The sequence below is a fragment of the Myotis lucifugus genome, unplaced genomic scaffold, assembly GCF_000147115.1.
Source record: "Myotis lucifugus unplaced genomic scaffold, Myoluc2.0 scaffold_21, whole genome shotgun sequence".
In the NCBI taxonomy this organism is placed as follows: Eukaryota; Metazoa; Chordata; class Mammalia; order Chiroptera; family Vespertilionidae; genus Myotis; species Myotis lucifugus.
In genome coordinates this window covers 3,579,858-3,593,911 of record NW_005871069.1, presented here as the reverse complement: position 1 = coordinate 3,593,911, position 14,054 = coordinate 3,579,858, and the positions used below count along the sequence as shown (strand labels likewise).

Genomic DNA, 14,054 nt, shown 5'->3' with positions numbered 1-14,054 from the left:
ATGTGATAAAAGACCAACTATATAACATCAGTCTGTATTTTCAATCCTCCTAAATGCATGAATGAGATTAATTTTAGTTTTACTTACTGTGTAGTATCTACATCTGCATCAGGCTTGGTGCTCAATTGTTCCAGACAATATATAAAAGTCTAAGTTAAAAAATAAGAAGTTTCAGTGACATGAGCTCTTAGATTCTAATCTATTTGAATATCTTATATAATAAAAGCCTAATATGCAAATTGTTCTCTCAACTGGGAGTTTGACCATGGGTGGGGCCGGCCAGCCAACCGCCCGCGGCCCCTCCCCCTATTTGGCCCTGCCCTGGACAGTGGTGGTGGCAGGCAGCCAGGGGAAGGGAGGCCCAGGCCAGCAGTGGCAGCAGGCAGCTGGGGGAAGCAAGGCCCCAGCTGGTGGCAGGCAGCTGGGGGAATGGAGGCCCTGGCCAGCAGATGGCAGCCGCTAGGGCCCCTACCCGTGCACAGTATTTATGCACTGGGCCTCTAGTTAAAAATAATTTTATCTATAACTAGGAGCCCAGCATGTGATTCGAAAATCACGGTGCGGCCCTGCCTTTACACCCGAACCTGTCCACAAAGAGCTCCAGTGCACCTGGCCCAGCCCCCAGACCCTCTGGCCTTCTCTGGCCACTTCAAGCCCCGCCCCTCAGTCCCTCTAGTCACCTCGGGCTGGTCCCACCTTCTCTGGGTGCCTCCCTGCTTCCGCCCAGTCCCCAGAGCAACTCGGCGGCTCCGCCCCGTCATGGTGCTGGAGGAGAGCATGGAAGCCTCCCACCTGCTGCGCTGTGCTCCTTCCCCTGGCAGGTGGGCCGCGCGGCACTTAGAATGTGAGCGGTGGGTGGCGAAGGACTGGTGAGGGGGGTACTATGGGCTCTCACCCCTGCCCTCCCCAGCACGGGAAGGTCCTGCCTCCTCCGGGCACCTCCCCGCTTCCGCCCTGTCTCCGGAGCAACGCCCCAGCTAATATGTTAAAGACCTGGTCGTTACCCGCTATGGCATATTGACCATTAGCATATTAGCTCTTTATTAGTATAGATAATAAGAGTGTAATATGCTAATTAGACCAAAGAGCTGAACGACCTTCCAGATGTCATTCCGGACATCCTTCTGAATGAAGCTGCGGCAGTGGGGGCCGAGGCAGAGGCGGTTAGGGGCAATAAGGCAGGCAGGCGAGCAGTGAGGGATGATCAGGCAGGCAGGAAAAGGGGTTAGGGGTGATCAGGCAGGCAGGCAGGCGAGCAGTTAGGGGCAATCAGGCAGGCAGGTGAGCAGTTAGGGGCATCAGGAAGGCAGAGTGGTTAGGGGCATCAGGCAGGCAAGCAGAGTGGTTAGGGGTGATCCCTCTTGCAATCCTGGACCACTAGCTCCTAACTGCTCGCTTGCCAGCCTGCCTGATTGCCCCTAACCACCTCTGCCTGCCTGCCTGATCGCCCCTAAATGCTCCCCTGCCAGCCTGATTGCCCTTAACCGCCTGTGCCTCGCCTGGCCACTGCGGCAATGTCCGAAAGGATGTCCGGAATGACGTCCAGAAGGTCGTTTGGCTGTCCGGTCTAATTAGCATAGGTGTACCGGTTAATAATGCAGATTTTTTTCAATAGATGGAGTTACACATATGTTGATATATATGCGATTTGATATGGATGCTATTTTGTTGTATTGACAGCAAGCTTCAAAACTTCATATGTCAAATTTTCTGAAGGTGTTATATTTTTAAGCTTAAAAATGTCAAATTTCATGCCCAAAAAGAGCATTTGCGGGAAGTTTTAATTCATTACTTTATTTTGAAGAAAAAGTTATCGTATACTTTGGGAAGTTTATGCTGAACATGCTCCATCTCAAGATACTTGTGAATGCTGGTTTAAATGCTTTAAAAGTGATGATTTTAATGTGAAAGACAAAGAATGTGCAGGTCAACCGAAAAAGTTTAAAGACCAACAATTACAATCATTATTGGACGAAGATGAGTGTCAAACTCAAAAACAACTTGCAGAAAGATTAAACGTTGCTCAGCAAACAATTTCCAATCGTTTACAAGCAATGGGAAAGATTTTAAAGGAAGGAAAATGAGTGCCACATCAACTGAACGAAAGACAAATGGAAAATGGAAAAGTCATCAGTAAAATGTTGCTTTAATGGCATGAAAGAAAGTCTTTTTTGCATCGAATTGTGACTGGCGATGTAAAGTGGATTTATTTTGAGAATCCCAAACACACAAAATCATGGGTTGATCCAGGTCAACCATCAACATCGACTGCAAGGCCAAATCCCTTCGGAAAGAAGACAATGCTCTGAGTTTGGTGGGATAAGGAAGTATTATGAGCTTCTAAAACCAGGTGAAACCATTAATACTGATCACTACCAACAACAAATAATCAATTTGAACCACGCTTTAATCATAAAACAACCAGAATGGGCCAGAAGACATGGCAAAGTAATTTTGCTTCATGATGATGCACCATCACACACTTCAAAACCAGTTAAAGACACGTTAAAAGATCTTGTCTGGGAAGTATTAACCCACCCGCTGTATTCACCAGACCTTGCTCCTTCAGATTACCACTTGTTCCGATCGATGGCACACACACTTTCTGAGCAGCACTTCAAACGTACGAAGAAGTGGAAAATTGGGTCTCTGAATGGTTTGCCTCAAAACAAGAAAAGTTCTACTGGGACAGTATCCACAAATTACCTGAAAGATGGGGGAAATGTGTAGGCAGCGATGGACATTACTTTGAATAAAGTACTTTTGATGTTTCTCTTGAAATTATCATGTTTTCTTTGATTACAAAATCCGCATTATTAATGGGTACACCTAGTACCTTTTATTAGTATAGATGTTATATATATTCTAAATAAGAGAAGGTTGAAAAATAATTTGCATTATTTCAAGCTCAGGGTACCAGTGTTTGTAGTTATTACCTGCATGATATTGATGCTTAGTTGGCAAACCTCCTCCTGTGTTTTAGGTTGTTGAAAGACCTATAAGGAAGAATTTTGGTGAAAAATTTTATTTTGGACTTAGCTCAAACAAAACTTCTGTTTATGAAGTTCAATATAAAGAGTTAACACGTCGAAAACTGCTTCTAGTGTGTATAACCTTATTCTGAAAAGGGCCATGAATGAAGAGCTGGACTAGGCAGTGTTTCTAATTACAGTGATTTTGCCCTGAGAAGACACTGACATGGAGCAGCTTAACACCACCTAAGTCACTTGTTTTCTCCATAAACAAAGTGTTAACAATGCACGTAGTCTATCTACAACACCTACATTCACATTTTTAACTTCCATTAGCCTCTCTTGGAATCAAGAAAACAACCGCCTCTATATTTAAATGAAATAAAACAAGCCAAGCAGTCAGAGGGAAATGCTCTTGTGCTGAAATGACTCAAAACTTTACAATTGATTGCCAACAGCTCATTGGGAAAGTCTACAACAGAGGTTGACCAGAACAGAAAACTTACACTGGTTTCTCCAGGCTTGCAGTCTAGAACTCCTTTAAGTGATTGCAGAGAATGCACAATGCACTGTTCAAACTGATATGGCTAAAGGAAAAAACACACACACATGTATCTTAAAATTCAAAGCAATCACTGGTTATTAAGACATTGAAAAGAAGTGAGTATGGACAAAAATTCTCAAATTTTCAGATTTATAGAAGGGAACAGAAACACAAACTGACAAATAACCTAGTCATCGAGATTTAGCTTTGCTATGTTTTGCACTTTATATTTAAAAACAGGTGAATCTTGAAATTCTAAAGTTCATCAACTTCAATAAAAACAGAATTCAGGTATAACTAAAATTTTTCTTAAAAATTCTACTCTTCTGAGATGCAAATGATAAAAAGCAGATATAATGCCTTTATATTTTAAATCCTGCTTGCAGGGTACAGTCTGAATGAGCTCCATCTCTTAGATCAGTGATGGCGAACCTTTTGAGCTTGGCGTGTCAGCATTTTGAAAAACCCTAACTTAACTCTGGTGCCGTGTCACATATAGAAATTTTTTGATATTTGCAACCATAGTAAAACAAAGACTTATATTTTTGATATTTATTTTATATATTTAAATGCCATTTAACAAAGAAAAATCAACCAAAAAAATGAGTTCGCGTGTCACCTCTGACATGCGTGTCATAGGTTCGCCATCACTGTCTTAGATCTTCCACATCTCTGGTATTGTTCAAGAAAATTTAATGTTAATAATGATTTGGAAGAGACCAAGATCTTTAACTTAAAAAGCCATTATTGTCATTTTCTACATACATTATATCAGAAAATGAAACTTGAAAAATGCACAACAAATGGTATTCAAGAAAAATTTGAATGAATCCTAACATCTTAGCTTCTAATTGCATTTAAGGTTTTACTTTGTGCTAGGCATTTTCCAGGTGATAGGAATATAAAAGACAGCCAGAGTTCTCAGTAAATGTATATTCTAGGGAGACACTAACCATAAAAGTAAGAATCAACAAAACTCTTACTTTTTGCTAAAACAAGTCAAAAGTACAGAAGACAAGTGCAATCCCAAACTAATTGTCATGAAGTAAATAAGTAGAACTAAGAGGAAAATGGTGATGGAGGGGGATCTGTTCTAAATAGGATGGCTAAAGAAGGCCCCTCTGAGACAGTGAATACATTTCAGCTGAGGATTGAAGAACAAGAGGAACCAGCCTCTAAAAAGAAAAAGGAAGGAGGATGTGAGTTGGGGAGGAGGACAATATGTGCCTAGGCTACCTGGCGGGGCTGAGGAGCCATGGTATATCACAACTACTGAGCATGAGCTTGGAGGGCAAGAGATGAAGCTAAGGTCCAGATTTCATCCAGTGGTGTGGAACTGTGCAAGGCTCAAAGACCAATTAAATCAGCTCTGTGCAAAAATCAGCAGTCGGAACCTCTCCTCAATAGACATTTCAATCATTAAAAGAGTTTTGGGGGAAAAGAAGAAAGAGACACCTGTATATATATACATATATATATATATATATATATATATATATATATATATATATATATATAGTGTGTGTGTGTATGGGGGGGGGGGCGGAGACAAGCTTATTTTCTTATAAAAAGGAACCCAGACTTAATGAAAGCTAAAATAGTGCCTTTAATGCATTTTAATACTACATTTGGCAACTGCCAGAGGGTACCATAAAATACTTAAAAAGCAGAAGTACCAAAAAAAATAGCTAGTGAAGTTTATAGGATGAAATAACAACTGCACAGAGAGTATTTAAAGAGTCAAAATGTTTATTAGATACCTGATTTTATCCATTCAATGTACAAAACTCAAAAGGAATGAAAATCTAAAATGTTAAAATAGTAATAGAATTAAATTCAACATTCAACTGTGGATAAATGTTGAAGTTCACATGTGTGGTTGAGATTTCTTGTATTAAAATATGAACTAGGTTTTCTTATTTTTATTTTATATCTATACTAGAGGCCCGGTGCACAAATTCATGCACCAGTGGGGTCCCTTGGCCTGGCCTGTGGGATGGGGCCGAAACCAGTTCTCCGACATCCCCTGAAGGGTCCCGGATTGTGAGAAGATGCAGGCTAGGGTGAGGTACCCAGTCGATGCATGACTGGGGCCATGGAGGTTGGTCAGCCAGGGAGGGACCGTGGGAGGGCTCCAGGGGTGTCTGGCCTGTCTCGCTTAGTCCCGATCGGCCAGACCCCAGCAGCAAGCTAACCTACCAGTTGGATTCCCCTGGTGGTCAGTGTGCATCATAGCAAGTGGTTGAACAGCCTTAGCATTCATTAGCATATTACGCTTTGATTGGTTGAAAAAACGACTGGATACTTAATATATTAGGCTTTTATATATAGGATAAATACAATAAATGGATAGAGAATACCAAAGATCCCAATGAGTAGTTTCACTTCAATGGAAAGTAAATGATAAACATCTGCTATTTTTTTTTTTCTAAAAGGACATAGTACTATCTCTGTGTCAGTGAATTACCAATTCAGCTGACCAAATGGAATTACCACAAATTATTACAGTTCTTGCTGGGCCGGTGTGGCTCAGGAGTTGAGCTTCGACCCAAGAACCGAGAGGTCACAAGTTTGATTCCTGGTCAGGGCACATGACCAGGTTGCAGACTCAATCCCCAGTAGGGGTGTGCAGAAGGCAGTCGATCAATGTTTCTCTCCCATCGACGTTTCTATCTATCCTTCTCCTTTCCCCTTTCTCTAAAATCAATTAAAATATATTTTAAAAAATAATTTCAGTTCTTCTGGAAAAAGAAAATTATCAGAATTATCCACATTTTAAAAAGGCAGAAAATATTTTCAACAGGAAAAAAAACAAACGGATGCTTTCAAACAGGCTACTTCAGAACACTTACGTGAAGTTCAAATTGAAAAAAATACTTGAGCTGAAAGAATAGTCATAATGAAGCAAAGCTTAATGTTCATTCCTTTAAGGAACATTTTCCCATCCCAGTCACAGGGAAAGAAAAACTTAATCTCATTTCAAACAAACAAGACTGGTATTACAGAAATGTTAATGAAATATAAATTACAGGCATATAATTTAAGTCACTGTTAAGTATAAGAGTTTTAGGTAGTTATGGAAAAAATACTCAAAGCTGGAACCTAGACTTTATTCTAAGCACTGATTCACTTTCTCTCTTAAGTGAGGTCCATGCTGAATAGTTAAAACTGTGCTCAGCTTCATTAAGTCTATCATGTTGGTATGTTTCTTCAACATTTGACTAGAAGGACTGGCTGACCCCACGAGTGTAACTTCCTATGGGTCATTCATCTACAGGTTGTGGTGGGTTTAGTTTTTTGGCTTGTGTGTGTGTGAGATCAAACATGAAGTTAGTTATAAGAGGTTACGGTTTCTTACTATTATACTTAAAATTTAAGTTAACTACAAACAATTTTTATAGTAACCATTTCAAAGCATTTTCAAAGAGGCTTATCTACTCAAACAATCTTAGATGTGGCAGCCATCAGGTAAGCACACACTGGGACCCCAGGTGTGACAGCTATCAGGTAAGCACATTCTGGGCTGTGTGTGCAAGAAACAGTAACCTAAAGAAGGACATACAGCTAATACCTGTTTTATTGCTAAGTTTTGTTTTATTTATGGAAACTTTAAAAAATGTAAGCAGATGCTCATTTTCTCAAATTAAATATATATATTATTTTCATTTCCACAAAACTTATCTGTAACACAAATCAAAAACCAAGCATCAAAGGTAACTTTCTGTCTAATCTGTCTTGGCTTATTTCATCTGCAGTAAGTTTTTCAGTGTATGACAGTCTAATGATCCACTTTAGCCTATATTTCAGATTTTCTGTGATAATTAAGCAGGATAGGGTTCTATGAAATAGCTCTGAAAATATTAAGGCATAACATAAACTGAAGATACTATTCTATTATAGTGGCCTCAGTATTATAGTTATCTAATCTAATAAAAGAGAAACATGGTAATTAGCGTACGACCGCTACCCTTCCCATTGGCTAATCGGGGTGATATGCAAATTAACTGCCAGCCAAGATGGTGGTTAATTTGCATATGCAGGCACCCAGCGGCCTGGGTCCTGGGAACAACCTCGGGACCCAGACCCCTCCTAGCCTGTAGGCCTGCCCATAGGTCCTGAGCAGCTGGGGTCCCAGAAGTCCCCGGCCACTCTGAGCCTAGGGGCGAAAGCGCCAAGCGGATGTTCCTACCCTGTGGCCGCTTTAGCCTGCACAGGCGCCAAGCGGCAGCCTGAGTCCACGCCCCCCAGCTCAGAACCATCACCGGGGTCAAACAGGCCAGTCCAGGCCAGGCCTCCCCGCATGGATCCTGTGGTGAACAGAACAGGCTGCCCCACCAACGATCGCAGGGCGAACAGAACAGGCCTCCCCGGGAACGATCACTGGGCGAAGAGAACAGTCCTCCCCGCTAACGATCACTGGGCGAACAGAACAGGCCTCCCCGCGAACGATCACTGGGCGAATAGAACAGGCCACGCCTCCCTGTGATCCGAGGCGAAGAAGCCGCTCTGCTGACCAGCCTGCACTATGGACCTGTTCCGGTGGGTGGCACAGAGTCCGGGGCCTCTAGCCTGCAGCCATGGGAAGTCTCCCTTTCCCTAGAGTTAGGAGCACCAGCCCAGGTCCAACCAGCACCGGGTCCTGACTGCCAGGGTGAGTTCCTGCAGGCTGGGGTTTGATCCCTAGGCATTAGCAGTAGGAGACCAGTGCCTCTGTTATTGCTGTGTGTCCAGGTTTTAATTGAACAAATGCCCGGTGGTCCCAGGTGCCAGCTTAGCAGAATCTTTTAAGAGGAGAATTCTTTCTGGGTTTCCTCAAATTCCCTCAGCCACTACTCACCCCTCTATAAAGGCACAGAACAAGTGAGGCCCCTTAAATAAAAATCAGAGGTCTCCAGCAATGGTGGGCCTCTCTCATCACAGTCATTTGGACTGGATGGCATTTGAGTATTTATCTAGGCACCATGACAGGGAACACACAAGCTCAAGTCATGATCTCTGCCCTTAAGTAATTCACAATCTTATTAGAGCGAGTGGATGATAAAAGCACAGTAATGACATCAGAATGTAAAGCAACAATACAGAGAGGAAGAGGCAATTGCTAGGATGATTTTCCAACAATTAGTACAAAGAGTATGTGCTGTGAATTAAATAAAAAACATATGTGTGGAAGTAGGTGCTTCATGCGTATGGGATCCCTTCCCTTTTTAAAGGAAACTGAGTTCCATGTGAACTGTGTAATATGCTATGATATCTGAGGCACAGGACAAGGGAGGCCCTAAGTCAGTGGTTCTCAACCTTCCTAATGCTACGACCCTTTAATACAGTTCCTCATGTTGTGGTGACCCCCAACCATAAAATTGTTTTTGTTGCTACTTCATAACTGTAATTTTGCTACTGTTATGAATCATAATGTATATATCTGATATGCTATATGTGTTTTCCGATGGTCACGACCCACAGGTGGAGAACCGCTGCCCTAAGTGTACTATGCTTTGATAATTTGAATCATTCTTTATTGTTCAATGTGATTTATTTCTGCATGCCTGTTTTGTAATAGTTAAATTACTATAATAATACATCTTGCTATAAAATATTACTAGAAGAGCAAATGATCAGGTGACATTTATTGTTATTTTCTATAAATGAACACAATCTCTGGTATGCTAAAGTGGTAGGTATTATAGAAATATTCAGATAGGGAGACCTACAGGCTTGATTACAAGTGAGGATTACTATCACAACCCAAATTTATTGCTTAAAAAAAAAAGCAGGGAGCCAAGTAGAAACTGAATCAAATATAAGCCCTTGAAGGGCAAATGTAAATTGGATAAGCTTTGCTATTACAAGAGCAAGAAGAAAAAATTTAGATGCAAGAATGAGAAGCACATTGCATCTACTCTAAGTTCCTATTAAAGAAAAAGAATGATATAATATGAAAATACTTAATACAGATTGTAAAGAGATTTGTTCAAAGAGGATTTCCTAGAGTAGGTAGTATTTCAGTTAATTTTTTTAAATGTGAAGAGGTTAGCTAGATAAGACAAAGGTGTAGGGGTCCCAAATTGCAGAGGGTGCAGGCGGGGCTGAGGCCCCCCCACCCCCCCCTGCACGAATTTCGTGCACCGGGTCTCTAGTGAATTTATAAATGAAACTCCTTTATATGGGTAGAAAGCTTTGTTCTACAGTGTCCCATTTAATCTTAACTAGCAACACTGTGAAAAAGTGCTCTGCTTCTTTAACTAGGGCAGAGGTTAAGTGGCTTCTTTAAGACTGCAAAGCTATGATATAGCAGAATTCAGGACTGAACCAGACTAGGATTCTAGATCCACTGCAGTACCTGTTCCACTACACCAGTGCTGTCCCACAGAAGTAATAATTTGAGCCAGAAACACAAGCCATGTATACAATTTCAGATTTTCCAGTAACCACATTAAGAGAACTAAAAGAAAAAAACAATTTTAATATAATTTATGTAATGAAATATATCAAAATACTATTTCAACATGTAATAAATATAAAAAGTTGAGATATTTTACATTCTTTCTTTTTGTACTCAGTCCAAGTCTAAGAGCTTTAGTTAGTTAAGTTAAAAATACTCAAAGCTGGAACCTTTGAGGGTATTTTCAAATCTGATGTGTATTTTACATGAGCCACGTTTCAAGTGGCTGCCATACTGGATGGTGCAAGGTCTGCCCATACCTCTTTCCTCTTTTGTATTTAAATACAAATCATTATGAAAAATAGAATAAACCAAATGAATCAAAACAGATCTTTATAAAAAATAATTCCTTTAAAATATAATCACAATGGAATTATTTAAAATAATAAGTTCCCTTAATTTCAACCATGATTTAATTTACAAAAATGTGGAAGCACTGCTGTTCTAAATCACATTGTTACATACAAAGGAAGGTGTACTGTAGATATTTTTATTAACTTAAGAAGGAACCTTGGCCTTTGGAGAAACAGAGGAATAATTTCAACTTGTCAAAAATTCTTCAACTCTCAAAGGAATATTGTCAATAAGAAGTGCAGAAATTCGAGGAAATATAATATTTCATGGGATTATTGCTTCTCAACAACCTGACTAAAAAAAATCATGGGGATATAATGTACAGCACTGGAAATACAGTCAATAACATTGTAATAACTTTGTGGAAAAAATGGTGATAACAGAGAGGGGGAGACACCTGACACGATAAATGATTAAAACTATTTTCAAAGGTATTTGAAAACCTAAAAGTCCCATATGTAAAGAGGATGATCCTTCTGAATGAAGATCACAGCTACCTGGCATGTGTATGCATCTAGAGAACTTCGACGTTGTTGTTTTGGCTCAGAAGTCAGCAACAGCATTTTTTTTTATCCTGCTTTTATGAAAAATTCAAATTGCTGGGTAACTTAGAATTAAGCATAATCTATTAAAAATGCAATGCAAGCAAAAGTAGTAAGTGATACAATGAAAAATGGTTATTCTAAAAAATCTACTTTTTATTAATTTTTAAATATGTGTGGTTCAGCAAAAATGACTCTGAGAAGAAAACTTTAAGAAATTTATATTTCTCTTTCCAGAAACTATTTGGAATTGTAATACAGAAAGCGCATGCTCCATATTAATATAATAAATCATTTATTTTGAATATAATATACACTAATGAGTCATCATTTAAAAGAATTTAAACTTACTAGAGAAGTCAACCCTTCATTATCGACAATCCAGTCTTCCTTTTCAGCTAATTTCTTTATTTCTATAGGAAGAACACACACACACAAGTACTTTTTATTGTGGTTATTTCACTGAACTTTATAGAGATAAAAATCTATGGTTATGGTTTTTAATTGTTTTTTACAGGTTTGTAAAAAATTGGTGAAAGTAGGTACAGAATATAATTCTGGTTAACTCAAGGATTTAAATGTGTATTATTCACTGGATTTTTCTAATAAAACATTAATGTAAGGAAAATTTTTGACTACATAACCCAATTTGGAGAATGCGAGGCTAGGTTTAATAATAACTTTAGATAATCTATTATTTATTCAGCACTCTTGATAATCTTAAACATGTACAAAATAACTATGTAATATTTCCCCCCTAAAATTTCTAATAAACAATTTAGATTCTGTTTTAATCCTTTACATTCCTGACAATGGCAGTCTTATTCTCACTTGGCTAAAGGAATGCCTTTACCATTGCGTCTGTTTCAGGTCCCTGAGAGGAGGAGGTGATGAATTAAGAGGACACTATTCAGTTTCTCACCTGATTCCATTCCCTTTCTGTTTATAGAGTGCATTAGTACGAATTCTGTACTGATAGAAATTAATGATGATAGTCCTGATGATAGATAGTAATGGTTTAGGTCATTTATAACATTTTTGAATTTTTAAAAAAATCTTTAATACCAAAAGAGTAGCTCTGAGACAGCAGGGGGGTGAGGGCATGTGCTGGGTGGTGGGAGTGGCTGGGAAGAGGTCAATGGGGGAAAAAGGAGACTTATGTAATACTTTAAACAATAAAGAACTTTAAAAAAAGAGTAGCTTTATAAAGATAATCTTAATTGTTCTTTTATAATAGTAGGTAAAAATCCCCCAAATTCTAGAAAGTATAAAGAAAATGATCATCACTTATAATTTCTATTTCCTGAAGAACCACTGTTAACAGTCTTTCTTCTGATTTTACATTGATATTTCTAAATTAAACCTTTAAAATACATATCTATATTTTTAATAATGGCATAATACTTTATATACATTTTATATTTTACTTTTTCTACTTAGTATTTGCCTTTTAAAAATAAGGATGTTTTTATGTACGTAAAAATTTTTCAAGTATATTCATCTTTATTTCTGCATGGCTTGGTATCTCAAGTTTTTGAAAAATTACTTTTGAAAGAATTCTATTGAGCAGCATTCTTTAAACAGATGGTCTAAAATATTCAAATTTTCATAAAAGTAATTTCTTGTTTCAAGGATTTGGAAGCTAGAAAGAGGGAGATATTCAGGTAACCATTGTCTAGTAAATGTCATCAATTTTTCTTAACATACCTTCCGCTGTGTGTTGCAATGTGACCATTACACAACGTACTCGGAGATCCAAAATGAGATCCTGGATAGTCTGTAACATGTCATTAGGAATTTCAAGGGCAGTCAGTGATTCATAAGTAAGCCTGTAAAATAAACACAACAAAAAAAAAAAGTGAGTGAGTGGAGTGCAATCACAAAGCAGTCCCTTGTCATCATTTTGGTCATCCTATAATGAATGATTCACCATGGAGCTTAAAAGCTACAATATTATGTTGAAAATAAAGCAAAAGTAAGACCATAAGAGGGATTATAACAGTAACACTAAATTAAACAATAAAGGATGCATATCAAATGTAAGACCAGGAAGGTTTAAGAGACTGCTAGATGACACATGGGAAACAGTGGATGCGAAGGACACAAAGTAAAATTCTTCGTAGAATGTATTAAAAATCATATCACATCATGAGTATTTTTTTTAACAGAAAAAAGATTTATCCTTTTCAGGAAAATGTGTCCATATTTACCTTATGGTCTGTATGACATGAGCGAGCCATTGTCCAGAGAGCTCAGACTTCACCTCCCAGCCTCCATACTGCCTCACTCCACCCTCTGGGATGCTAAGTGGGAGTAGTGCTCCACGGATCAGCTTCACAAGACTCTGCATTACTTCCTGAATCATTTTCTAAACAATAATAAATAAATCGAAGGATTCTGCTTGAGTGATGATGAATATCTTGAACATAAAGTCTTCTACTATGATTGAAAAAAACCTTACCTTGTGAAAAAGTCTACATACTCACCCTTAACTTACCTTAAAATCATTTTGTCTTTGCCTGACATTCTTTGATCTTTCAATCTGGCCTGACTTCTCAGCAGTCTTGAAATTAAAAAACAAACAAACTTTTATTTTTAGAAATAATTTACAAAAATAAGAAATGCTCTAGGGGTTGTATAAAAAAAGTATGAAATCTTATATAATAAAACCCTAATATGCAAATCGACCGAAATATGGCAGAACAACTGGTCACTATGACACACACTGACCACCAGGGGACAGACACTCAACGCAGCAGCTGACCCCTGGTGGTCAGTGCACTCCCACAGAGGGAGCGCAGCTCAGCCAGAAGCTGGGCTCACAGCTGGTGAGCGCAGCGACCACAACGGCGGCGGCAGGAGCCTCTCCAGCCACTGTGGCAGGTGGACATCCCCCATGGTGTCCTGGACTGTGAGAGGGCACGGGCCGGGCTGAGGGAGCCGCCCCTCAGTGCACGAATGTCGTGCACTGGGCCTCTAGTATGATTATTTGTTTAAAAGGAATGTATAAGAAATAATCTAAATTTCTGATTAAAGAGTAACTAATCAGAAAGCCATTTTTATTACAAGAAGAAGTTTTTCATCTTCCTAAAACATTTAAGTACAATTCCCATAAATGAACCTAAGTATTAACTGAGACTACCTTTTTTATAGAAAAATTTCATGTCATTTTCATTAAAAATTTTATATGCTTAGTCTGACCA

The 14,054-nt window shown here is 38.9% G+C and overlaps 1 protein-coding gene across 12 annotated transcripts in view; it reads right to left on the bottom strand.

The window, feature by feature from the left end:
- EXOC2 (exocyst complex component 2) overlaps positions 1–14,054 on the bottom strand; it is a 237,385-nt gene that overhangs the window by 72,516 nt on the left and 150,815 nt on the right. For 11 of the 12 annotated variants that reach the window (XR_002828487.1, XR_002828488.1, XM_023751403.1 and 8 more), the window contains 7 exons: positions 13,349–13,414; positions 13,062–13,219; positions 12,559–12,680; positions 11,203–11,264; positions 3,479–3,559; positions 2,937–2,996; positions 88–149 (listed from right to left, as the gene is read on the bottom strand). Coding sequence is in view for 10 of the 12 variants with exons in the window: in XM_023751403.1 (XP_023607171.1) it covers positions 88–149; positions 2,937–2,996; positions 3,479–3,559; positions 11,203–11,264; positions 12,559–12,680; positions 13,062–13,219; positions 13,349–13,414 (611 nt within the window). In the remaining 2 variants the exon portion in view is untranslated. The remainder of the gene's footprint in view (positions 1–87; positions 150–2,936; positions 2,997–3,478; positions 3,560–11,202; positions 11,265–12,558; positions 12,681–13,061; positions 13,220–13,348; positions 13,415–14,054) is intronic. The other variant, XM_023751405.1, reaches the window with a different exon arrangement.